Below are 25,160 nucleotides of genomic sequence, written 5' to 3'. Positions count from 1 at the left end.
CCCTACTGCGCCTACACACACCACACACACCCAACACACAACACCCATTCCCTGGGAATGTGTGTGTGTGCTGTGAGATGTGCTTGCAGCATATGAGTATTGATGGTTCTGTAATGTCCTTGTCTATGGCCTATTGTTCTAAACATACACAGTATAAAGCCTAGTTCAGATTATGTTATCATCACTTGCTGGTACTATACTATATATCATCGCTGTTCTGTATCCGTCTGCGAATGTCTCTCACACTTGTGTGGTGTGTGTGTGTGTGTGTGTGTGTGGTGTGTGTGTGTGTGTGTGTGTGTCGTGTGTGTGTTGTGTGTGTGTGTGTGTGTGTGTGTGTGTGCTGTGTCGTGTGTGCCTGCTTATAGAAAGTCTGAATGAAAATCCAGTCCTCATAACAGTTTTCTACTGTATATACTCTGACTCATTATAGTGAAGAAGGAATTCATACTAACTCTCTCTCCCCCTCTCTCTATCCTCCCTCCCCTCTCCTCCCCTCGTCTCGTCTCTCCACTATCCTCTCTCTCCCCTCTCTTTCTTCCCACCTCCCACTTTCCCTATTTCCCTCCCTCTCTCTCTCCCCTCCTCTCTCTCCCCCTCTCTCTATCCCTCCCTCATTCTCTCCTCCCCTCCGTCTCGCTTCTCTCACTATCCTCTCTTCTCTCCCCCCCCTCTCTCCCCCCCTCCCACGTTCCCCTATTTCCCTTTCCCCCTCTCTCTCTCTCTCCTCTCTCTCTCTCTCTCTCTCTCTCTCTCTCTCTTCTCTTCCCCCCTCTCTCTCTTCTCTCCCTTTCTCTCTCTCTCTCTCTTCCCCTCTCTCTCTTCCCCTCTCTCTCTCCCCTCTCTCTCTCTCTCTCCCCTCTCCCTCTCTCCCCATCTCTCTCTCTCCCCTCTCTCTCACCCAGGTGATTTTACCAGACCTGGCTGTGCTGCGCATAGCTGTGTATGATGACAATAATAAGCTGATAGGTCAGAGGATCCTACCGTTGGAGGGTCTGCAGGCAGGATACAGACACATCTCTCTACGCAACGAAGGGAACAAGCCTCTGTCTTTACCCACCGTTTTCTGTAACATAGTACTCAAGACCTACGTACCCGAAGGCTTCGGAGGTGAGGAGACACACACTGACACACACCCACGCTGTGTGTGTGTGTGTGTGTTTGTGTGTGTGGGGCTTGGTTCTTCTATCTTTCTGGGGACCTAAAATCCTCAAATGCCCCCACAAGGATAGTAAAATAAGGAAAATTCTCCCTCGTGGGGACTTTTCCCACATCCCCATTAGGACAAAAGCTATTTTAAGCTTAGGGGTTAGGTTTAGGGTTACAATTGGGGTTAGAATTAGGGTAATGGGTTAGGTTTAGGGTTATGGTTATGGTTAGGGTTATGGTAAGGTTTAGGATTAGCGGTTAGGGAAAATAGGATTTTGAATGTAAATTAATTGTAGGTCCCCACGAGGATAGAAGAACATAACGTGTGTGTGAACCCCTATTGGCCTAAATACAATACAGATGTGCCCTACTGAACTTTATTGACCTCTATATTATTCAGTTATAAACACTTGAGTATGGAGACCTTATTAGCCCATACTGAATGGACCTGTGTGTGTGTGTGTGTGCGTGTGCTGGGAATATGAGCTTCCATTGTCCCTTCCTCAGCTGGTCCTTTGTCTCTTTTCCATACCACACACACAAGGTCCAATTTATATCTGCATTCAATGTATTCATAGTAGATGCTGAAGTGGATGCAGAAGGATCTGGGGAGAGGGAAGGAGATGGGAGAGGGAGAAGAAGAGGAGGAGAGACGGAGGGAAGGGCACAAGCTGGGTGTCCCTCCTTCACTCCCTCCTTCCTTCCTTCCCTTTGGGTGTCCAGCCCAACAGTGTATTCTACATCAGAAGTAATGACACAGAGCAAATGATGATGGTAGCAGAGCCAGTGTAATAGCCACTTCTAGACAGACGCCGGCATGGAGATACACAAGATTGACTAGTCGTTAAGCCAATCCCAGGGGGCATGGCCCAGGCAGTCGTTATGACGACAACCCATAAGCAGTGTTGAAAGGATGCGTGAATGTTCCGTATCCAAATAGAGCCGGCGTCATTTTCCGTCTTTTGCAGTAGTATGTACTCAAACGTATACCTGCCCAGGTATAGGTTAGAATGTTGTCTTCTTTGCGTGTCTTTCTGGGTATTGACTGTGTTTAGTCTTTGAACGACGACGGAAGCTCATTGGGAGTTATCAGACTTCTCCAAGTACGTCAACTTGGACATGACAGCACGTTAGTCTTTTCCTGTGTGGTCTAGGTCCGTGACGATACCAGTATTTTCTTCAAATGGCGAAACTGAAAAACACGAAGTAGACCGGTCCTTTAAAAACCTGCTGCATGTCAAATATTGCGTGCTATAGCTTGGAAGATAAATACACGTGACTCTGGATAACAACATAAAGAAGTTAAATCCGCTTTGTGTTTTGTTTCCTCGCCACGATACCGACGAGTATCGCGATGCCCGGTATCGTCCCGGCACTAGTACAGCCCAGCTTATTGATGAATCTCCTGTCTTCTCTCTAGCCATCGTGGACGCCCTGTCGGACCCAAAGAAGTTCCTGTCCATAGCAGAGAAGAGAGCGGACCAGATGAGAGCTCTGGGGATTGAAACGGTACCGACACCTGTTTGATCAATCACTATTGGTTTTGTTAGCCTCGTACTGATGGCTACAGTGCACACAGTATATCATCACTGTATGGGATAAGTCTTATGTTGGCGTATGTTGAATTGCTTTGGCTACTGGTTTAGTAGTCTTAGTAGCTACCGAGCTCTGTCACTTGTAAGGTCCTTGGATAATAAAATGTTCTTAGGGTGGGGTAGGTAAAAGGTCATATCACTCAATCTCGACATCTATATGAAAATGCAATAATGACTTTTTTTTGTTGCAAAGTGCGTGAGAAAGCTTTCCATCCATAGTCCTGAGACGCTCTCTCTGCCTCCCCCTCCCTCCCTCTCTCTCTCTCCTCCCCCTCCCTCTCTCCAGAGTGACATAGCGGACGTGCCAAACGAGAGTTCGAAGAACGACAAGAAAGGGAAGGTGAACACCAACGTGAAGACCAACGTCACGCCACAGACCAGCTCGGACCCGGCTCAGTCCTCTAAGTCTGCCCAGAACAACACCACGGAGACCAAGAAGGGTACGACACATACACACACACATACACACGCACACACACAATCTGAGACCTAGCATTGGTACAATTGAGGCATTTTCCACTTCTCTCTTTTGTAGATACAAACACCCTCGTGCCGCATGTGAACATTGATGACTTGAAGCAGATGAAGGTAAGACTAGCTCATCTCTAACCGTCACTTCCTATGGTTTCCTCAGCACTTTTCCCCGTGGTTCTGCGGTTTGTTTGTTAGTTTCTCATCAGGTCAGTTTGTTCACTAACATCAGCTAGTGATCCTGCAGGAGAAACAGAGGGGGGGGAAAGGGCAGCACTGTCATTCCTCACACAGTCTGTGTCTTTTAGCTCGCTGTCCTTTTGATTTCAGTCTGGTTTCAATAATCCGTTTCTCCTCTCCTCAGACGTACCTTAAAGTGATTAAGAAGCAGCAGAAAGATCTGAACTCTTTAAAGAAGAAGCATGCCAAGGTGGGTTGATGTTTTAGGAAGCTCTTCTATTAACAGATCCCAGAGCGAAGACCAGGACAGATCATTCATTCTGAGGTCCACACATTGATGGAGAGAGAGAGGTCTTTCCTTTCATCATCCACTGTTGTCCACCCCCTCCCACCAACACCACACCACACACACACATATACACACACACACACACACACACACAACACCACACACACACACACACCACACCACACACACACACACACACACCACACACACACACAGCATCATGTAACCTAAATGGACAGTGTTTCTCTTTGATCTCACCAGAGAGCTTGCTAAGATGACCCCCCACACACACACACAACACACACCACACACTAGCTAGACTTCAATCACTAATACCTCTGTCCTTATGAATCCCGTCTTATGCAACAGCTGTGTGTTTAAAAAAATATATATTTGGTTTGTACACAAAAGAGATGAACTCCGTATGGTTTACCATAGCAAACCAGTCTGCCTCTTTGCCTGTTCTGTTGCATAAACAGTTATGTAAACTGCACTGATGTTTTAGCAACCACACTGTACCCAGTAGTTTTAATATGTTCTACTGATGTTTTAAACACATGTTACCCAGTATTTTAATGCATGTTTCTACTGCAGTTTTAAACACATGTTACCCAGTAGTTCATATGTCTACTGATGTTTTAGAACACGTGTACCCAGTAGTTAATATGTTCTACTGATGTTTTAGAACACATGTACCCAGTAGTTAATATGTTCTACTGATGTTTTAGAACACATGTACCCAGTAATTAATATGTTCTCACTCATGTTTTAGAACACAGTTACCCAGTAGTTTAATATGTTCTACTGATGTTTTAAACCACATTACCCAGTAGTTTAATATGTTCTACTGATTTTTAGAACAACGTTACCCAGTAGCCTTTCAAATATGCTTCTACCTAAGTTTTGAAACACATGTAGCCCAGTAGTTTAATATGCTTCTACTAGTTTTTAGAACACATTTACCCAGTAGTTTAATATGTTCTACTGATGTTTAAACACGGTACCCAAGTATTTAATATTCTACTGATGTTTAGAACACATGTACCAAGTAGTTTCATATGTTCTACTGAGTTTTTAGAACACAATGTTACCCGCATAGTTTCATATGTTTCTACTGATGTTCTTAGAACACATGTTACCCAGTAGTTTTCATCATTTCTACTGATGTTTTTAGAACCACATCGTACCAGTAGTTTTCATATGTTCTACTGATGTCTTTAGAACACGTGTACCCAGATATTTCATATGTTTCTAACTCATGTTTTAGAACACTGTACCCCGCATAGTTCATAGTTCACTGATGTTTTAAGAACACACTGTACCCCAGTAGTTTCATATGTTCTACTATGTTTTAGACACACGTGTAAACCCAGTATTTCATATGTTCTACTGATGTTTAGAACCACGTGTACCCAGTAGTTTCACATATGTTCTAACTGATGCTTTTAGAACAGTTACCAGTAGTTCATATTTTCTACCTGATGTTTTAGAACACGTATCCCAGTAGTTTCAATAATGTGTCTACTGATGTTTTAAACTATCGTTACCCAGTAGTTTCATATGTTCTACTGATGTTTTAGAACACGTGTACCCAGTAGTTTCATATGCTGTACTGGTGTTGTGTTAGTTCTCAGCTATATGATTTGGCTGACTGTAATGCTAAATTACTTGATTAAGAAAGGTTGGACCAGTTCTGAGATCGTCATTAATATGTCGTGTTTCGTCTCAGGACCGCACCGTCATGCAGAAGTCCCACGTCACCCAGGTGGACAAGATGATCGCTCAGCACGACAAGGAGAAGCAGACACAGGAGAAGCTGCTGGAGAAGGCCATCAAGAAACGAGGGTAAATATCAGGACCTGAAGGACCGGTCAATCGGTCAGTCAGTCAATCAGTCAACGATAATGAAACGCTGAAAGAGACGCTGAACTTAAACATTCATTCTGGGATATCTAGCACCAGCACAAAGCCATTAGGCGTGGACAGACTGTCAATTGAGCACCGGACCAAATTCCGTGAGATTTTTTGTTCCGGGTCAACCGGGATCAGGTGTGAATATGTTCTACCATGTCTCACCTAGCTAACAAGTACCTTTCTGTCGTCCCGACAGAGAAAACAACTGTCTGGAGTTGAAGAAGGAGACTGAGAGTAAAGTGGAGAACCTGACCACAGACCACAAGGCTAAGGTAACCCTGCAATGTCCGTAGTACAGACATCTCCGAGAGCAGTGGGGGGAAAAAGTGATTCAGTTTCACTCTAGTTCTCCCTCATTGGAATGTATATGATTGTACTGCTGGGTTTATGCTGTTGACATCACAGTGTAGCGCACTAAGGAGTGTTTAGTGTGTAGTGTTTAAGTAACGTGTTTATTACAGGAGAAGGACATTACAGCCTAGCAAACTAAGGAGCGGTCAGAGATAATATAATGTTTAGGGTGTAAGTGTGTATCCTGTGGCCTACAGGTGAAGGACATCACAGCCCAACACACTAAGGAGTGGTCAGAGATGATCAACTCCCACAGCAGTATTGAGCAGGATATGAAGGACATCCACGTGGTCCAGCAGTGTGAAAACCTCAAGAAACTACTGAGTGGAGTCCAGGAACAACAGACTCTCTCGCTCAAACTGATCCACGAACGGTGAGAGAGAGAGACGCGCGCACGCATGTGCAAGGCGCACAAAGTAAACACCGAATCTCAAACTCGTCCACGTACTGTAGCACTCAGCCACAACAACCGACCCTACTGCTCAAACCGGGAACTTCGGAGATTTTATGTGGGACAACACACATGCATTATTTTATAGGTGTGATGTCCCGGAATGTCCTTGAATGTCTAATTATCTGACATGTGAAGCCATCTTGGGCACTTGGCGCTGCGAGTTTGTCCTGTCAGGTGTATGTGTACTTGATGAGGTTCCTCACCAGACGTTGCTGTTGTCCCGTTCCCTCGCAGGCAGAGCAAGGAGATGCGGGCCAACCAGGCCAAGACGTCCATGGAGAACAGCAAGGCCATCAGCCAGGACAAGACCATCAAGAACAAGGCCGAGAGGGAGAGGTGGGTCACACTGCCACGCCAACTAATCACTCACTGACTTATACTGCATGGAGAATATACAGGTAACTGCCAAAATAAAGGAAACACCAACATAAAGTGTCTTTAACCTTTTCACGCGTTCCAACAAACGGGTGTGATCATTCTACAGTGGTCCCTGGAGCGTACGATTTAGAACGCTTATTTAGAACGTCCAGTTTCGATTGACGCAACATTCGGCATTTGAGCTAGCCACACTGTTTGCACAAACACCAGTCTCAACGTCAACAAATCATTCAAATCCAGACGGAAAATATTTACACAAGAACTGGCAGCTTCGTTAAATAGTACCCGCGAAACACCTGTCTCGACGTCACCGGTGAAGAGGCGACTCCGGGATGCTGGCCTTCTAGGCTTAGTTCCTCTGTCCAGTGTCTGTGTTCTTTTGCCCATCTTAATATTTTATTTTTATTGGCCAGTCTGAGATATGGCTTTTTCTTTGTAACTCTGCCTAGAAGGCCAGCATCCCGGAGTCGCCTCTTCACTGTTGACGTTGAGGCTGGTGTTTTGCGGGTACTATTTAATGAAGCTGGCAGTTGAGGACTTGCGAGGCGTCTGTGGGGGGTGTGGGGGATTTATTTCAACTGACTTATTCCTTTGTATGAACTGTAACTCCGTAAAATCTTTGACATTGTTGCGTGTTGCGTTTATATTTTTGTTCAGTGTACTTTGTATCCCTCATTTACTCAAGTGTTTCCATTATTTTGGCAAATACCTGTAGGTTATGTCAGGATGAATATATACTATGTAGGTCTTACGCATCCCCTATGAACACCCCGTAAAGATGGAGTCCTTAATGGTGAAACTGCCACGTCCTGTTGTGATATTACAACAACAAAGAAGTTACTGCAAACAACGAACACAGGTTTTCCCCCTCGGACATCATTGCACACGCGATTAAACAGCAGCATATGTACTGCAATCTTCCTCCTTTTTTGGGGGCCCAACGCTCCTCCAGTGCTCCCCACCTCTGCTTTGTCAACAAAACAATAACAACTGCCGTGGGGCGGACAGTGGCGCTGTTTCCCACTACTGTGGATTCCATCTTTCATAACCCTTTACTGCAGTCAGCTAAATCAGGGTCGCACAGTGTTTCTTGGTAGTCTTAAACACATCTACTTTGAAACCAAAGTATACACCTTACACACATGGTTATGGGCTTTTTTTTTTTTTTAAGACACCTGTACCATGTCAGATATAGAGTTGAAATGTATTCAGTTATGAGTTTGCATCCCAATATTACACTTTTTATATACATCACAGAAGACTGAGATGTAACAAAACCGTTTTCTGCGTTAAAAAAAAAAGTATATGTTTATTAATTATGAAATTATGAAAGATATTAATAATATTCCACCCATGAGGCCACTAGAGGGGGATTTGGTCATTTGACTGCAGGAAAGGGCCTACACTGTATCTGTACTTCTTGATGAATTATTATAATCTTATACTCTCACTCTCGTTCTCTTCACAGGAGAGTTAGAGAGTTGAACAGCAGCAACACCAAAAAGTTCCTTGAGGAGAGGAAAAGGGTTGGTGTTCAATCTTCTACTAATTCTAATGCTGTGACACTGTTGAGGTGAATCAACTAAGGCCTTAGCACCATTGTAAATGAGACACTGGTCTCAATTCAGTTCCCCTAAATAAATAAAAGTGAGTAAAATAATAAATCAAATCTTTCTCCTCCGTCCGTCTTTCTCCTCCCTCCATATTTGTCTTCCCTCCCTCCATCTCTAGTTGGCTATGAAGCACCAGAAGGAGATGGAGACACTGGAGAAGTCTCAGAAAGAACAGCTTGAGGAACTGGACAAGTTCAATGAGCAGGTAACTCACCGCTGATCTAGGATCAGATTAGCACACAAATAAATCATAGTGGCATTGTTTGTCGTCATTTCGTCATGGCCTGTACATGTATGTTACATGTATGTTCTCTCTCATCCCTTTTATAATATGATTTGCTTGTTTTTTGCACAGCTTTTGAAATCACATCATGCCAATAAACAGTGTCAAGGTAGGCGCTTCCATCTGTCCCATCTTCCTAACCTCTGACCCCTCTTTCTCATCTTCTCCTTCCCTCTTTCATCCACCATCCCTCTCTCAATGTACCCTTCTCCAATCAAGCAATACAGTGGTTCCTCCTTTAAAGTTGCGTCATACTGCCGCACACCTTGCGGGCTGCTGCAGAATTCTATGGCATGTTATTTAATTGTCAGATAAATCTCGATCATTTTTCAAAATATAAGCTTGAAACTATGTCTAAAGCCTGGTCACAGCCTGAGGAAGCCATTGGAAAAGGAATCTGGTTGATACCCCTTTAAATGGAGGATGGGCAGCCAATGGAACAGGGATTTTTCCAAATAAAAGGCAGTTCCGGGTTGGATTTCCTCAGGTTTTCGCCTGCAAAATCAGTTCAAAATCAGACAATATTTTGACAGTTTTGGACTTTAGAGTTTAGACTTTAGAGTGTTTTCTATCCTAATCTGTCAATTATATGCATATTCTAGCATCTGGGCCTGAGAAATAGTCAGTTTACCTTGGGAACGTTATTTTTCCAAACATAAAAATAGTGCCCCCTAGCTGAAAGAGGTTAACCTAGAGTGAGCGAGAAAAAGGCCATTCTTGAACGTGGGATGAGACATTCTCACTAATTTGTATATAAAGCCAGTTTGTTATCTAGAATTATTTATTTCTGTTTTTAGAGGGAGAGAAACCAAAAGCCTCCCCATGGGTCTCCCGGTGGCGGCCAGCACGGGTATCGAACCAGCATCTGTAGCAACGCGGTTTGCACTGCGATGCAGTGTCTTAGACCACTGCGCCACTCCGTTAAGAAAATATGGTGCTGTACAACGTGACGGTCGGGAGTAGGCTACAGTACTAAGAGCATAACATTTCCACACCCTAATTGTAGTGTAACCAAAACCCAAACGGAGATTCAGTGAAAATCAAAATCTCATTGATTTATCAAGACCAGTCCCCATGCTTGTCTCAGAGCAGCGCGAAACGATGCTGAAATACTTATTGCTTCAAATCCTGTTGCTTCTAACTTCAATATGTTTTTTAAATAAATAAGACCCACACCACTTTTAACAGCACATTACTCAACACTAGTGAGACTAATTTCGCCTTCGGTAGGCCTACAGTATATCTAAAAATATTTTTTTCAATGACGTGACTCTCCGCCAATAATTACATTGAGAGGATTGGAGGATTCTAAATTAAAACCGCCTCATGGGTCTCCCGGTGGCAGCCGGCACGGGTTTTGAACCAGCGTCTGTAGCAACGCAGTTTGCGCTGCGATGCAGTGTTTTAGACCGCTGCGCCACTCGGAAGGCCCCATCCGCAAAGTTTTTAATGCTGATCAATTGCCTTGCACAATGTATCAAACTACAGAGAGGTGTTGGTAAAGGTATATTGTCCTGCTAATAGCCCATAATGGGCTATTATAATACTGTACATGTTGTCCAGGTCAGGATAACCAAAACATTTCTTTATTAAATACTATCAGAAAGAATGTTGGTACTTATTTATTTTGATCCAAAGCCATGAATGAGTGAGTCACTCAGCTTTATGTAGGTGCCGAGATATGTGACTGTGCCATCAACTTGATTATATATAATGATATCTTGGAGATTATTTCGTTTTCAAAAAAAACGAAAGTGACCGATTTGTAATCTGAATAAAGGGCGAAATAATATTTGTAAAGGCCAAAACATTTATTTATGTTTTTAGAGGGAGAGAAACGCTGTGCCCATTGTGCTACGCCCTATGGGACTCCCAATCACGGTCGGATGTGATGCATAATAATAATAATACTTTTCCACATGGAATCCACCTTCCACATGTTAAAGGTTCCAATAGATTTTTTTATTTTTATCAATTAGGATATTTGAGTTTAACCTCTCTGGGATATGTGGGACGCTTTTGGCCAAAAGCCAGGGGAAATGCAGAGCGCCAAATTCAAACAAAATGATATAAAAATCAAACTTTCATTAAATCACATATGTAAGATACCAAATTAAAGCTACACTCGTTGTGAATCCACCCAACATGTCAGATTTCAAAAAAGCTTTTTTCGGCGAAAGCATAAGATGCTATTATCTGATGATAGCACAACAGTAAACAAAGAGAGTGTAGCATATTTCAACCCTGCAGGCGCAACACAAAACGCAGAAATAAAATCTAAATCATGCCTTACCTTTGACGAGCTTCTTTTGTTGGCACTCCAATATGTCCCATAAACATCACAAATAGTCCTTTTGTTCAGACAGGTCTATCTGTTTTGAATACAGGAGGACAACAAACTAACGCTACTTTTCTAGTCTTGCGCAACTCTCAAACAGTACACATAACGTTACACTGATTCAAGATGGCCTTACTTCTTCATTTCACAAAGGAATAACCTCAACCAATTTCCAAAGACTGGTGACATCCAGTGGAAGCGGTAGGAACTGCAAACAAGTCCCTTAGAAATCTAGTATCCCAATGAAACCTCATTGAACAGACAGTGACCTCAATTTTTTTTTATCTGAATGGTTAGTCCTCGGTGTTTTGCCTGCTACATAAGTTCTGTTATACTCACAGACATGATTCAAACAGTTTTAGAAACTTCAGAGTGTTTTCTATCCAAATATACTAATAATATGCATATCTTATATTCTGGGGATGAGTAGAAGGAAGTTGAAGTTGGGCACGCTATTTATCCAAAAGTGAAAATGCTGCCCCCTATCCTAGAGAAGTTAACCACAATATTTGTTGTAATATTTGTTACGTCTTTTCTTGTGGATTAAACTGAAATTGCAACCAATCACGGCCGGTTGTGATACAGCCAACCTAACTAAGAAATGCATTTGAAAATAGATTTCTCCCACTACCCTCCTAGGCAAGTCTATTGTCCTTCTAATAGCCCTGCTAATAGCCATAATGGCGCTGTACAACGTGACCGTGTGTATTTGAAAGAGTATTTTCCAGTAAGCAACTATTTGTTTGCCTTCATTAGACAATTTGTTCCAATATTTCTGTCATTCAGTGATATTTATTCCCATAGTAATTCGCTATGGATCCGTAAGGAAATAAACATCTGCATTTTGAAAGAGTATTTTAATCATTATTTTATTAACGAAAGCATAAAGATGCTAATGAAGAAACCCTACAGTACGTGCTTCATCCGACATTTTGCGGTTGCATGAGGTCGCCCACACGCATTTCAAACATTTGGATAATAAAGCATTTAAAGCATTTTGAAGATAGAAGCCAACCTGCATTTGTTTATTAGGCATCTGTGCAGTCTGAGAATTAATAGTTATATTGTATTAGTTTGAACGTGCAGACAGACACAAAGAACAGCGGGAACGTTTCCCTAGTCAGCGTTTCCCTAGTCAGTGGATAAGGCTGGAGAACTGCAAGGCAATCCCATTGTGCGCCACTCGGGAGCCATGACCAATATATATTGTCCTACGAGAAACGTTGTTTGCAGAATTTACATTCTGCTATGCTTGTGGAAAACAGGGTTAATAATACATCTTTGAGAATATCTTAGGGGCTTTTATATCATTCTAAATTCATTCATAATAATAGCTTTGTTTAAAAAATAACAATGTTTTGGAGATGATTTTTTTCTTCAAATAACGTAAAGTGAGCGAGAAAAAGGCCATTGTCACGTTCGTCGTAAGGAGGAGACCAAGGCGCAGCGTGATATGAGTACATTCTTCTTTAATAATCGAAGAACACATAAACAAACTAACAAAACGAACGTGAAGCTAATTACAACGAGTGCTGACATGCAACTACACATAGACAATAACCCACAAAACCTAAATGGAAAATGGCAACCTAAATAGGATCCCCAATCAGAGACAACGATAAACAGCTGCCTCTGATTGGGAACCAATTCAGGCCACCATAGACCTACAATCACCTAGACTTACAAAAAAAACATAGATCTACAAAAAACACTAGACAACACAAAACACGCATACCCACCCACGTCACACCCTGACCTGACCAAAATAATACAGAAAACATATATAACTAAGGTCAGGGCGTGACAGCCGTTCTTGAACATGGGGTGAGACATTGTTACTAATTTCTAAACAAAGCCAGTTTGCTTTTTAGAATGATTTATTTATGTTTTTAGAGGGAGAGAATTCAAAAGCCTACCATCACCTCATGGGTCTCCCGGTCGTGGCCAGCACAGGTATTGAACCAGCATCTGTAGCAACGCAGTTTGCACTGCGATGCAGTATCTTAGGCCACTGCGCCACTCGGGCGCTGTACAATGTGACCGGTTGGGAGTAGGCTACAGTACTACAGTAAGAAAAAAATTATCCTAACATTTCCACACCCTAATTGTAGTCTAAGTTTCTGTTAGAATAAAAACCTTAGTGTAACAACAGTTTTAGGAAGTAATACTGACGAGTAGTAACAAAACAACAAGTGTATTTTTTAGAGACACAGTAGCGCCTTGGGACCCAAAAGCATAATCAGTGCTCTAACTCCCCCTTGTGCTGGTCTGGAGCAATGAAGTGGTGACGCAGGGTACCGTACTCAACCACAAATGACCTCTAAGTCCCGCAGAAAAACTTTTAGTTGAGCAACCACTGTAACACCCTGCTCCAATACTAATGATGCTTCCTTCCTTTCGACCTTTCATGAAGTGACCACAGATCTACCTGTGTGTGTCATTGGATATTCCCAGTCCCTCCCTGTCCCCCCCTTTGATCGGTCAACTTTTCCAACTCCAGTTTTCCTATTTCTGTTGAATCTCTTTGAATCTGATGGTATCTGCTCTGTTTAGTTCAAGTGGATTCTCTGCGGGTCCTTTCTACCTACAGATGATATGTTATTCTATGAGAGAGAGAGCGGGAGGAAGAGAGCGAGCGAGAGAGAGAGCTCGTCTTTGTTTTATTAAACTACATGGCGACCTTTTAACATGCAGCACTCGGGTGTCAGCAGTCAGTCCTGTCTACATGAGTTGTTGATCATTGTGATGAGTCAAGGGAGCATTACTAAGCACAACGACCCAGGAGACGTTCTATTGCTGCTTCACTGCGAGTTTTCCTGACACCTGGATATCATGTCACATTATGCTGCAACACTGGGACGGGACAGGAAGGGTTCATTTGGGACCGGACCTAGTTTATGTAGTTGTGCTGTTAGTGTAGTTTCCATCAAGAAATGACTGTACTGCTGCAGTACAGTGTCGAATCCTGTACCTGCCTTTGGTAGGAGTCTGTGTGTGGATTCTTGCATTGGGAGGTGTGTGTGTAACAATGTGTAACAGTGTGTGTGTGTTGGTTCCCTCCAGGCCAAGGACATCCAGCAGATGGTGAAGCTGGAGGAGGAGATGGACCGCAGACCAGCCACAGTGGTTTAACCACTCCCACCACCTGAGACACACACGGAAACACACACACACACTGCCCAGACCAGCCACAGTGGTCTGAACACCCCCACTAACACCTGAGACACACACACACACAGACACTACCCTCTCAAACAACTGACACAGAGACCCAGACACACTCACACACCCCACTACACACACACACACACCCTAGATTCCGCCTTTCATCCTCAACCTGCAATATTGTCATAGTTCATAATTCTCTATCCATGTATATCTTCCTCTGCAATGAACCACTCCCACACACGGTCTGTCCTCCCATCTCTGACCACTCTCTGTTACAGAGTTATCCCACGTGCTATTCCCAAACCCTGCCCTCCTTCACACCGCCACTGAAAACCCCACTCTGAGACATCCCCCAACTCCCCTGTGCTGCGGAGCCATTGGTGCAGACCAGTGATTGATAGTAAGACGAGCGACTGCTGTTGGAAGGTGGACGGGACATCCGAAACATTGAGAGACACAACCCACCTTCACCTTTCCATTTTTCCACCACTCTCCCATTCCCGGATCTGCTTTTTATACACCTCCATCCATCTTTTTGTTATCTGTTTTTAATGGAAGCAATGTTTGCAGATATTATCAATAGTCACTGTACACATACATAACGATACAGGCAACACACTTACACACACGTATTATCTCGTCTGCTCTTTCTGTTGCCATGACGGCTCAAACCGAAGTGAACAGATCATGTTTTCTGTTCAAACTCTTTTAAGACTTTTATTTTGTATTTTTAATGGTACCGGGTATCAACAACAGCACCAGAATATGGACGGGGAAAATACGTATATATTAGTTATGAATTTTATGTCCGCACAAAATATGTGAATTATACTGTATGCTACACAAGAGTTGAAGTAATGTCCTGAGCACTTTATATGTGGTAGGCCATCATAAGTGAATTGGAAAATGTAGCAGTGCACTAGGTTTCTCTGTGTTTTGATAAGAATGTAAAAAAACAAATCAAAGATTAAGACAAACGTTGGATGAACGTTGTTCGGAGGAAACCCAAAACCCAACGGCAGGAAGTCCTAAACACTGCGGCTTGTCCTTCATGCAGCTTTTTTTTTTATTTCATCAGAATGTGTATTATATGATTTTTACACCCCCCCCCCCCCCCCCCCCCCAAGAAATCTAAAGCCTACACCTGAGATTCTTTGATTCTTTCACACCGCCAGAAGTGTATGCAGGTGGTATGACTGTATAGACCGGTGTTCCTTCACTGGCCTCTCTAGCTACTTCAGAAATAAATAACCAGTTCATGTATTGTGCTTGTCAATGGCAAACGTAATAAGTATCTTCATAAACTCCCAGTGTGGATCCATCTTCAACAATATATACACTGCAATGTGTTTTCATAGACCCTTTGACTCCCTAGAAGTACATCAGCCTCATGTGAGTGAAAACACCCATCTAGCTCTGCTTATTCCACAGTAATGAAAACACTGTTTAAAATGACGTGCGCTCTGAGATGCACTTCTGACTGTACCTCTGCTGTAATATGATCCCTGTACTGTTCTTGCCTGTGCCATAGCCAGGGAGATTAGCTATGGTAATAGCAGGCTTATTACAACCTTGTTACACGCTTATTACATGCTTATTAATATCCCTTTACTGGCCTCTGAGCTAGCTGACGACACGTCCCTTAGCAGCTCGGGACAGTATGTTGTGCGGGCGTTTCTAGTTGATTTAATTTCAAAAACAGATATTCCTGTGCTCTGTTATCGGAAGCAAAGCTGTGTAGACAACCACTTCATTGGCTATTGGAGTGAATATCAAAACCAACCATGTCAGGACAGGAAGTACTAGTTTGTTGTTGTTTCTGGTTTTGTAGAGACAGTGAGGATGGACTTAACAGAGGTGCATAGCTCGCTGTGTCGCAGCCATGATGACACAATGGAGTTGGATGAAGTTGCCCCTAACACCTGATCTAGGGTCAGATATAGTTTCATCCCACTTATGGTGAACGTTAGATTTGGGTAAAGAGTAGCCTAACCTCTGGCAGTGACAGTATTGGACAGGTGGCCATTTTAGTGAGAGATGCATTGTGGGAGTGTTGTTATGATGTAATCATGGGTACTGTAGTTTGTGTGCATATACTGTGTACACAGACAGACAAATGTGCGGTCAGGCGTTCATACTGCATGGCATTACACTCACAAAGATTGACCAAAACAGATATTACACAGAATACACAATAAGTGACAACAACCCCTACAGATTTTTGTACTTTTAAACGTTCTGCTGTATAATTCTGCTGTAGTTCACTCGATTGGTGTAGAGAGAGTATTGTATATATGGGAATGTAATGTAGTTAATTACTTTTGACCAAAATGTGTTCACCGGTGACCCTGTCAATCAAGGGCTGGGGAATAGTGCACTTCTGTTGGTTTCTGGGAAAGACAATTATCAACCCCTGTCCTCTTTCTTTTCCTTTCTTCTTTTCTCTGTTTCAGTCCATTTCATTATCTCTCTCTCTGGCACCTCACACTACACGAACGAACCCTCTCACCACATATCTAGTGCAGAATTACGAGTAAAAAAAAAAAGTGCTTTTATATTTTATTCCATTGCTTTCATATGTGCCACTCAATGTCTGCTAGGACGTTTAAATTATTTTACGAATGATAAATGCCAAAATAAGGGGTTATTTATATAAAGGTATATAAATATATATATTATATATTAAATATAGTGTGTAGTTGAAGACAATATGATGTTTTTTGCACTAGTTGAATGTTTCTGTTATGTGCGACTAGTACTACATGTAACCTTTTGCTCTCTAGTTTGTTGAGAAAGCAGATTATTTTTGCTGAACAATGATTTCCTTTACGATTTGTATATCCTCTTTTTTTTTTGGTTTTCTATTTTGACTGTAGCTTGTCGACATACAGACCATCCTGTGAGTGTTTTTGTATTTATATCGTAGGCCTACTGTCGAACTTATAGCAATGAAAATACTGTTGTTACCCTGTTCCTTTAATACTGTTTTATAGTATGTGTACCAATAAACTATCCAGGTGTAAAATAAAACCTGTCTTCTTGCCTCTTTATTTATTGGCCTATAGGGATACCTAAAAAGAGCCCACCATTAACATATTTTTTTAGGAGCTGGAGGGATGGTCTTTTGCTCAAATTCAAAGTATTATGTAATAACTTCTATTTTGGATTCATTCATTCCACATGGTTTCAGGGTTAATTCCTCTTGGTTTCAGAGTAAATTCCTCTTGGTTACAGGGTTAATTCCTCTTGGTTACAGGGTTAATTCCTCTTGGTTTCAGAGTTAATTTCTCTTGGTTACAGGGTTAATTCCTCTTGGTTACAGGGTAAAACAGAAGCAACTCAAAAGGGTTTAAGTTTTAAGGCGTAAAACAAAATCATTAGGTGTAATCAGTATTCACAGTATTGTTGAGTTTTGCTAGAGTGTTGTGGACTGCCATAGCGCAGTGGTCTGAGCAGCATTCTGTGGCCATGAGCATCATAGTTAGCTCCCAGTGCTGGGAAATATATATTTTTAAATGATTCTCAGAACCTTTTCAAACGTCCAAAACAGGTAGAATTGATCAAATGTTTTCCTTATTTTTGTGTGATTTTTGAGTTAATTGTGTTTGTTGTTCCTCTGGCTGCCACAAGTGACAGAGAACTTACTTCGTTGCGCCTTTTCGCCACCAAACTGTACAGGCCTTGAATTCAGACTGACTTACTCTGTTTGGCACAAGTCACTCAATTCCTTATGTACATTTCAGTCAACCGGTGGTTTGGAGTGTTCAAAAGTGTAAGACCTGTTCCTTTTTAACAGTGTGAAACTCTCCCAAGAATATCCCTGTGAATGTAAATGTTATGTTACTGTAAAAAAAAAAAAAACATATCTTGGTTCTTGCCTTGTGAAAGGATGACAACTGAAGATGTATGTGTCATTGAGGGCTGAGAGGGGGGGGGGGCACCCACGCGTCTATCCCTTAACAATGAACCCTGGCAGGAGCTAGCGGTGGAATACTGTTCGCGTTCCAGTTTCAATAATCAGTTTCAACAAGCGCTGAATTCATTTACAGCCCCCCAAACCACTACATACAAACAGGCGGTGCAGCATCTGACGCGCTTTATTCATAATTCAACTATTAGTGTTACCATTCGAAAACGTGAAAAAGTATGGTAATGATGTTAGCATTGCCCTGGCAACTCCATGGCTTTTCTTCGCTATAAAACAGCTTTGAGGGGTGACACCAAACCTGCTCCTCCTGACAGGGAATGCCTTTTCTCCAACATATCCCAACATTACAACGTTATTCTATCAGTTTAGTCATGTTGAAACTTCCGGAGTAGTCCAACGGACAAACAAGCACCAGAATCCTCCTCAAGTCCACGTCGAAAGATAAGGTCCACTTGGCGAGGGCTCTCTTGACGCGCTGGATAGGAAAATGATCGACTCCAAAACTGGGGGGCCGCAGATCCCCCTCGTCTCCTCTGTTCTGCTCCCCGACTGTCAGACCAGGTCCACTTTTATAGAAATGGTTCTCCATAGAGGCGCCAGGGTCAATTGTCAAGACAAGAGTGGCTGCACTGAGCTCAGTTACTTATGTGAAAAGGGTTACCTGGAGGCGGTGAAGATTTTGGTTAGTAACAATGCAGATCCAGAGATGGTCGACGCGTGGGGGAACTGCGCTGATGTGCGCGGCAGTGACAGGTCACTCAACGGTCGTTGCGTTTTTGGTGAGAGCCTTCAAGAGACTGGGGCTTCCGACAGGATAAAGTTGGAAACTCGGCGATGGAGGTGGCAAAATGTCTCGGCCACACAGACTGTTTTTATGCGCTCACCAGTAACAAACAAAAAAATACGAATGAGAACGACGTTGGGGTTCAGAAAGATGGTCCTTCCCACGTCAGCTCGGATTGTAACGTAAATGAGGAGACGTTGGTGAGAAAGTTATTGGATCCCATTCAAGAGACCAGACGTTCTTCAGGCGTGTCTCCAAAGCGTGTACCGGACATCACATGGCTCCCGAGGGCTTCGGGTCGCAGAATAAGAAGAGTCAATGACTGTCAATGGATTCCATTGAGGAGTTTGAGATAGAGACCGACAGCCCTACATATCCACAGGGGCTGTTTGTATCGGTTGTCCTCACCCCCAACCCCCCTCCTCGATCTAACAACCTGACCTGCCCGAAAAACGTCTGTAAGGTCACCAAACCTGGGGGCAAATTGACCAGCTCTGACAACACCCTGAAGACCACCAAAAGCTGTGCGTCAATAGCTGCGACAACTGCCTCTCGTCTTGGTATCCTACTAACTGCCCTCACAGGGAACAAAGGAAAAGACGAATCGGATAAAGGACAAACTGAAAACAGCACCTGACTTTAATATGAGGCGATTTGACGATAGCTATTACCAGAAAATGTGCAGTTTGCCCACAAGTATCAGTCCTGTGCTACCTGAACGTTCAAAACTATGTGGAGAAACGTTCCACCAACTGCCAACACCAACATTGCAGATTTTACACTGCCTGTTGCCAGCTCCTCGACGACTTTAACAGTATTGGGCAACAAACTGTTACGGAGATTTACTTTCCCCGCGTTTCAACAGAGCGGGAAGGAGGCGCAGGAGGTCGCGTGTGGAGGAGATCCCGCCTCAGGTTCACCGCGAGGAATGCCGCGTTCAGAGACGTTTCCGCTGAGTACGAAACACCCTCAGATGGGGAGCACGCCCAGCATAGACCGCATAAACGCCGTGAAGTGCGAGCTTGACTTCAATTTTAAAACGGCCCATTCTTACTAAACCGTATGTCTTGTGCGTCATGCGTAATAGCCAAATGTCCCATTGGAGAGCCGAAGTATTTGAAAGCTTTTATTCCCACTACTTTTATTCCAGAACTAGGCCTACTAACACACCGGATTAAACTAACCTACTCGTGATTTTAGATTGAGGACTATGAGATTAGTTGAATCCGATGTGTTAGTACTGTTTTGGGCTGTAACAAAAAACAAAAAACTATACTCACTGCCCCCTTGTATAGTGTTGGGAAGGGGGTGGGCATATCCACGGGGAAGCCTCAAGCACAAAGAGGATTCCTGTGCTACCATAAAGATGATGTACATTTACTATGAATAGCAAACGCCATCACCTGCATAGCTATTCATAACGGTTGTGAAATATCAATAGACATGACATTTCTTTAAATCGTTTTCATGGTCTGCGTTTCTAATTATATTATAATTATTATCTTCTTAAATTGTGAAATATTAAGATGAACGACTTGATAAGTATTCGTTTGTATTTAAAAATGGCAAGGGTTAGTATTCTCTGAAGGAGAGAGTATGTGTGTGTGTTTCCTCAATGTCAAGCTCCTTGGTAAGTTATAAAACCCTCACCAAACCTTGACTTTAGAAAACTGGGTCATTCTGAGTACTGGGTCAAGTATACTGAGAATGCTATCACATTTACAGCGCGTTGTAGGACTCTTTTTTCACTGTATGATGCAGATTTTATTGTTGCCTGTGTTTGTGAAGTGGAAAGGGGGGTGGAGGTGACTTGAGCCTAGAAGTGTCAACTGTCACAGCTGAACGGTTGACAGAGTTTTGACTCTGTCAGCTATTCTTTTCTGAGTCAGTCGCGTTTACGGACAATGTCCACTATTGCCAGATTACAAGCGATAAAGCCTAACATCATCTGACACATCACGCATATTCATTCGTTTCGACTTATATGTTTAGTGACGTTTAGAATTGTTTTAATCATACACACACGGTAGTCAAGGGTATGTATTTACGCTGTATATTATGAACAATGTCTTTGACAAAGGTGTGAGAGGAGGACACTGCGCGGGTGTCCTCAAGCCTGAGTTCACACACACTGAGCTGTGTGTGAGAGAGAGAGCGTTGCCAGACTGCAATCCACGCACGCACATACACCACAGCAGCTGCAATCTTGCTCAGAAGCAGAGAGGAGGGGGTAGAAACGATCCCCCTCACACACACACACACACACACACACACACACAACACCACACACACACACACACACACACACACACACACACCACACACACACACAACACACACACCACACACACACACACACACACACACACACAACACACACTACACACACACACACACACGACAGACACCTCAGCTGCAATCACAGTGATGGAAACAGAAGCATTGCGGGACTAGCTGCGGTTGCTGCGGCGAAGCTCTTTGGAAAGAAACAAACTTCGGGAGAGAAACTGAACTTCCTCCCGCGTGAATCACGTGAGTCACCCAGAGGGTTGTTACCGGTTCACTGTCTGTCTGTTGGTTGTACAGGGAAAACTCTGCATTGCCGCAGGTGACGCTCACCTAAAGCTCTCTCATCGACTGAATTCAGAGAGAGAGAGAGTCTAGAAGATACAAGGTGTTCAGACAGAGGCAACTGAACAACTGTGGGCATTTAATGCGCAGTAAACCGGATGCTATCTCTCTCACGTCCACTGGAGATTTGCTGGCATTCGCGATGATATGAGCGTGACTACCGGACGCTGAGCAGCGGAATCCCTCATTGCTTCCTTTCTTCTCTCTCTCGCTCTCTCTTTTTTCTTTCAATCTCTCCCTCTCTCTCTTTCTTTGCGGGTTCACTACACAGGCTACCCGCCAGTTAGCCGTTTCAGCACCTGGAACCAATACATGGGCGGCTCAGATTCAGCACCTTGGACCAGCGCAGGACTTCTGCTACGTTTGTTCGGTAAGCGACGACTGTGTCTGTCTGTCTGTCCGGTGTGTGTGGTGTGTGTGTTGTGTTGTGTGTGTGTGTGTGTGTGGTGTGTGTGTGTGTGTGTGTGTGTGTGGGTGTGTGTGTGTGTGTGTGTGTGTGGTGTGTGTGTGTGTGGTGTGTGTGTGTGTGGGTGTGTGTGTGTGTGTGTGTGGTGTGTGTGTTGTGTGTGTGTGTGTGTTGTGTGTGTGTGCGCGCGCGCGTGTGTTGCATACGATATTTCGGTCGTGACTGCACAAAGCAGCCTGCGTGTCTGGCTGTCTTTGTGTGTGTGCGTGTGTGTGCGCGTGCGCGTGTGTGTGGGAGAAAGAGAGATACATTCTTGTTCAGTGTGTGCGTAGTAGCACATCCCCTACCTCTATTCAACGTCAGTGCAGTGAAAAGCTCATTGTGAGAAAAATACTAAAATGCAAGTCATTATTATAACATAGTGTATTAGACTCACCGGTATGGACATCTCTATGTCCTGCCCATTTTTCTAGCTTAGGCATGCAGTGACATTTAAAATGTATACTACATCCGTGTCATGTAGCTGGGTATTGTTACATCTAAGTGGGCAAATGTACTCAAGCGAAGCTATAGGTTCTCATTCATTGCTCCCAACAGTTTTCTTCTGGGAGACAAGAAACCCCTTTGAGTCTAATCTTTGAGTCTTCGGGCTGCCTGGTTTTGCTGATCATGCATGTTGCATGGCATGCACTCCAGTTTGTAAGAGCATTGACAGTAAAACACATTCCCGTGAACCATCTTTCATTATACTATTGCCTACAGATTCTATTTCATTCTATTCTTTCTGCAGACCTCACATGTTTTAAGCATATTCATTGCAATATCGATGACGCAAAAAAAATAAAAATAAAACATATAAACGGTCATGTATTTGCCACTCTATTACCACTGTACTCTACACTGCTGACATGACCCTTACACAGTACCACCCGGTTTTCAGGGATACTGGCCCGGTTGACCGTGACGGCTGAGCAGGAAGGAGAGAATCTCTCCGGTCTGTCCACCAACCCAGACAAAGACATCTTCGTGGTTCGGGAGAACGGGACCACCTGCCTCATGGTCGAGTTCGCTGTCCGCTTCACGGTCCCCTTCGACGTCCTCGCGATCAACGGGATAGACGTAAGTAACAACTCCGATATTTCATGGCTCTGTTTTATTTTGTTACTTCGCATGTAAGGTGTTCAAGTCAAGATTTCATATACAACTGCGGAGATAATACAGTTAGTTTAACACTACTTTTCATGGCACTTACCCTTTGGACCGTATCCTCACTATAATAGCCTGGTATACTGATGGGAATGTGTGGGTGGACACAGCCCGTCAGACTTCGGTTGTCAACTTAGACTGACACTGACACATTTCTGTATGTGAGAATTTACTCTCATTTAGACACACATGGGGCACTCATGCCACGGTATTACGCGCGGTGGGCTGTGCGTAAAATGATGTGCTGATATTTTGAAAACCCATATTGGTCGACTGTAGCAACAGCGAGCCAGTGTGAAACAAGTCCATATTATCATCAAATAAGACTAGTCTATTGAGAAACGCATGTGATCATCACAATCAATCACACACTGGTGTTTGTTGCCCTTCTGTTCTCTGCAGCTCATCACGGAGAATGCGTATCTGGCTCTGCCTCGCGGGGCAGATATTGAAGGGAAATGCGGGAGCCAGGACGCCGATATACACATCTCGTGGAAGGATAAGGCCTACACACTCCGCATCAACTTCGTCAAGGTTTGTCCCCTACTGTGAAACAGTCAGTAGGCAACCACGTCTAATTACAATTACCCAAAATCATTAAGAGCGTTTATCCCGCGTGGGATTCTTGTAAAAATATGTTTAGATAACAACGCCTACACATAACATCCGTAATGTTCTTCTGCTGGTGATGACTGTGTGTGTGTGTGTGTGTGTGTGCGTGTGGCAGGAAACCCGTGACAAGGGAGATGAGGTGTGGAAGATTAGCAAATTGCAGTTTGTTTATGACACCTCGGAGAAAACGCATTTCATCAACCCATACAACCGTGAGTAGCATTTATATCCCACTCAGCATTTTCTGTGTATGTTTTGCGAAATGGTTTCGTTGAATAATTATTTAATATTTGCACCTAACGTGTGCAATAAAGAAAGGCAATTCACATACGTCTTAGGCCTTTGGATATTTCGGAGTTTTTTTAATATATTTTTTTCTTCTACAAAACATTATTCTTATTATTATAATTATTATTATGATGTTCCTTTTTTATAGTTATTTTTCCGTCACTTTTGATTTATTTCAGTCATTTCGATTAGACATATGATGAGCTAATGTTGAAATTCCCGTAGCCTACCCCAACAGCACAGTTTTTGGATTCAGTATTAATCCACATTTTAAAAGTCATGACGGGACAGGCAGAAGTTGAACACGGAATTATTGAAAGAAAACGGTGACTTTTTTGCTGGATAAAAAGCCCGTCTTTTCTGGATACGCTATTGGTGTGCATCTGCCGCAGTGTCCGTTTTACGTGTGTGTAGAAACAAAGTGATTCCTATAGCCCTACTACGTTTTATACTTAGACGTTGTTAAATTTCGATATTTGTTCCAAATTATTTCATAAATATTAATATGAATATTCTATTATTCCAAATTTATTTCAATATTTTGTAGTCTTTATTTTACTTATTTATATAAATGTTGTGTTTTTGTGTTTCTCTGTATGAAATGCATGCATGCTTGTGTGTGCATGTGTAGATGTGCGTGTGTGTGCTTCCGGGATTGCCTGTTTGTGTCCGCACGTCTGTCTGTCTAGCTAGCTGTGTGTCTCACTTTGTCAGTCTTGTGGGAGTTTCTGTGCTCTTCTTTTTAGACCTACCTACTCATATAGTATGTTTCCTCACGTACTGAATCCTCCTATCCCATCTCTTCATCTAGCTGGGAAGCACACAGCCAGCTCCCACGGTCTGTCAGCGTTAGTGACCCCTGCTGGCCGCTCGTATGTCTGCGAGGCTAAGCAGACACTCACCCTCATCTCCAGTGACCACCAAAAGGGAGTGACTGTCGCCATGAGTGACATTCAGATCCAGCCCTTCGACATCACCTCAGACTTCATGTTTAGTGAAGGTACATGATCTAGCCATGACATCATACCAAGCCATGTTCAGTGAAGGTATAGCACAACAACCTACGGCAGTACTCGTCTCATGTGAAGGTATAGCACAACAACCTACGGCAGTACTCGTCTC

At 43.2% G+C, this 25,160-nt stretch overlaps 2 protein-coding genes across 2 annotated transcripts in view; both read left to right on the top strand.

Annotated features, from left to right (window-relative positions):
* LOC111954271 (1-phosphatidylinositol 4,5-bisphosphate phosphodiesterase beta-4) overlaps positions 1 to 17,213 on the top strand; it is a 160,125-nt gene extending 142,912 nt beyond the window's left edge. Inside the window, 12 exon segments of the mRNA XM_023973863.3 lie at positions 906 to 1,110; positions 2,570 to 2,658; positions 3,031 to 3,184; positions 3,280 to 3,332; positions 3,580 to 3,645; positions 5,414 to 5,529; positions 5,795 to 5,870; positions 6,147 to 6,322; positions 6,638 to 6,739; positions 8,250 to 8,307; positions 8,513 to 8,599; positions 14,079 to 17,213. Of these exon segments, the coding sequence (XP_023829631.1) occupies positions 906 to 1,110; positions 2,570 to 2,658; positions 3,031 to 3,184; positions 3,280 to 3,332; positions 3,580 to 3,645; positions 5,414 to 5,529; positions 5,795 to 5,870; positions 6,147 to 6,322; positions 6,638 to 6,739; positions 8,250 to 8,307; positions 8,513 to 8,599; positions 14,079 to 14,147 (1,251 nt within the window). The 3' untranslated portion in view covers positions 14,148 to 17,213.
* A 4,387-nt stretch (positions 17,214 to 21,600) lies between these two features.
* The window catches only part of LOC111954001 (lysosome-associated membrane glycoprotein 5), a 5,742-nt gene continuing 2,182 nt past the window's right edge, over positions 21,601 to 25,160 (top strand). The window contains exons 1-5 of the mRNA XM_070435824.1: positions 21,601 to 21,896; positions 22,873 to 23,051; positions 23,541 to 23,672; positions 23,866 to 23,962; positions 24,850 to 25,038. Coding sequence (XP_070291925.1) covers positions 21,839 to 21,896; positions 22,873 to 23,051; positions 23,541 to 23,672; positions 23,866 to 23,962; positions 24,850 to 25,038 — 655 coding nt within the window. The 5' untranslated portion in view covers positions 21,601 to 21,838. The remainder of the gene's footprint in view (positions 21,897 to 22,872; positions 23,052 to 23,540; positions 23,673 to 23,865; positions 23,963 to 24,849; positions 25,039 to 25,160) is intronic.

This window comes from Salvelinus sp. IW2-2015, linkage group LG28 (assembly GCF_002910315.2).
Source record: "Salvelinus sp. IW2-2015 linkage group LG28, ASM291031v2, whole genome shotgun sequence".
Lineage (NCBI taxonomy): Eukaryota > Metazoa > Chordata > Actinopteri > Salmoniformes > Salmonidae > Salvelinus > Salvelinus sp. IW2-2015.
Note: the sequence above shows the minus strand (reverse complement) of the source record. Positions and strands in the feature narration are given on the sequence as shown.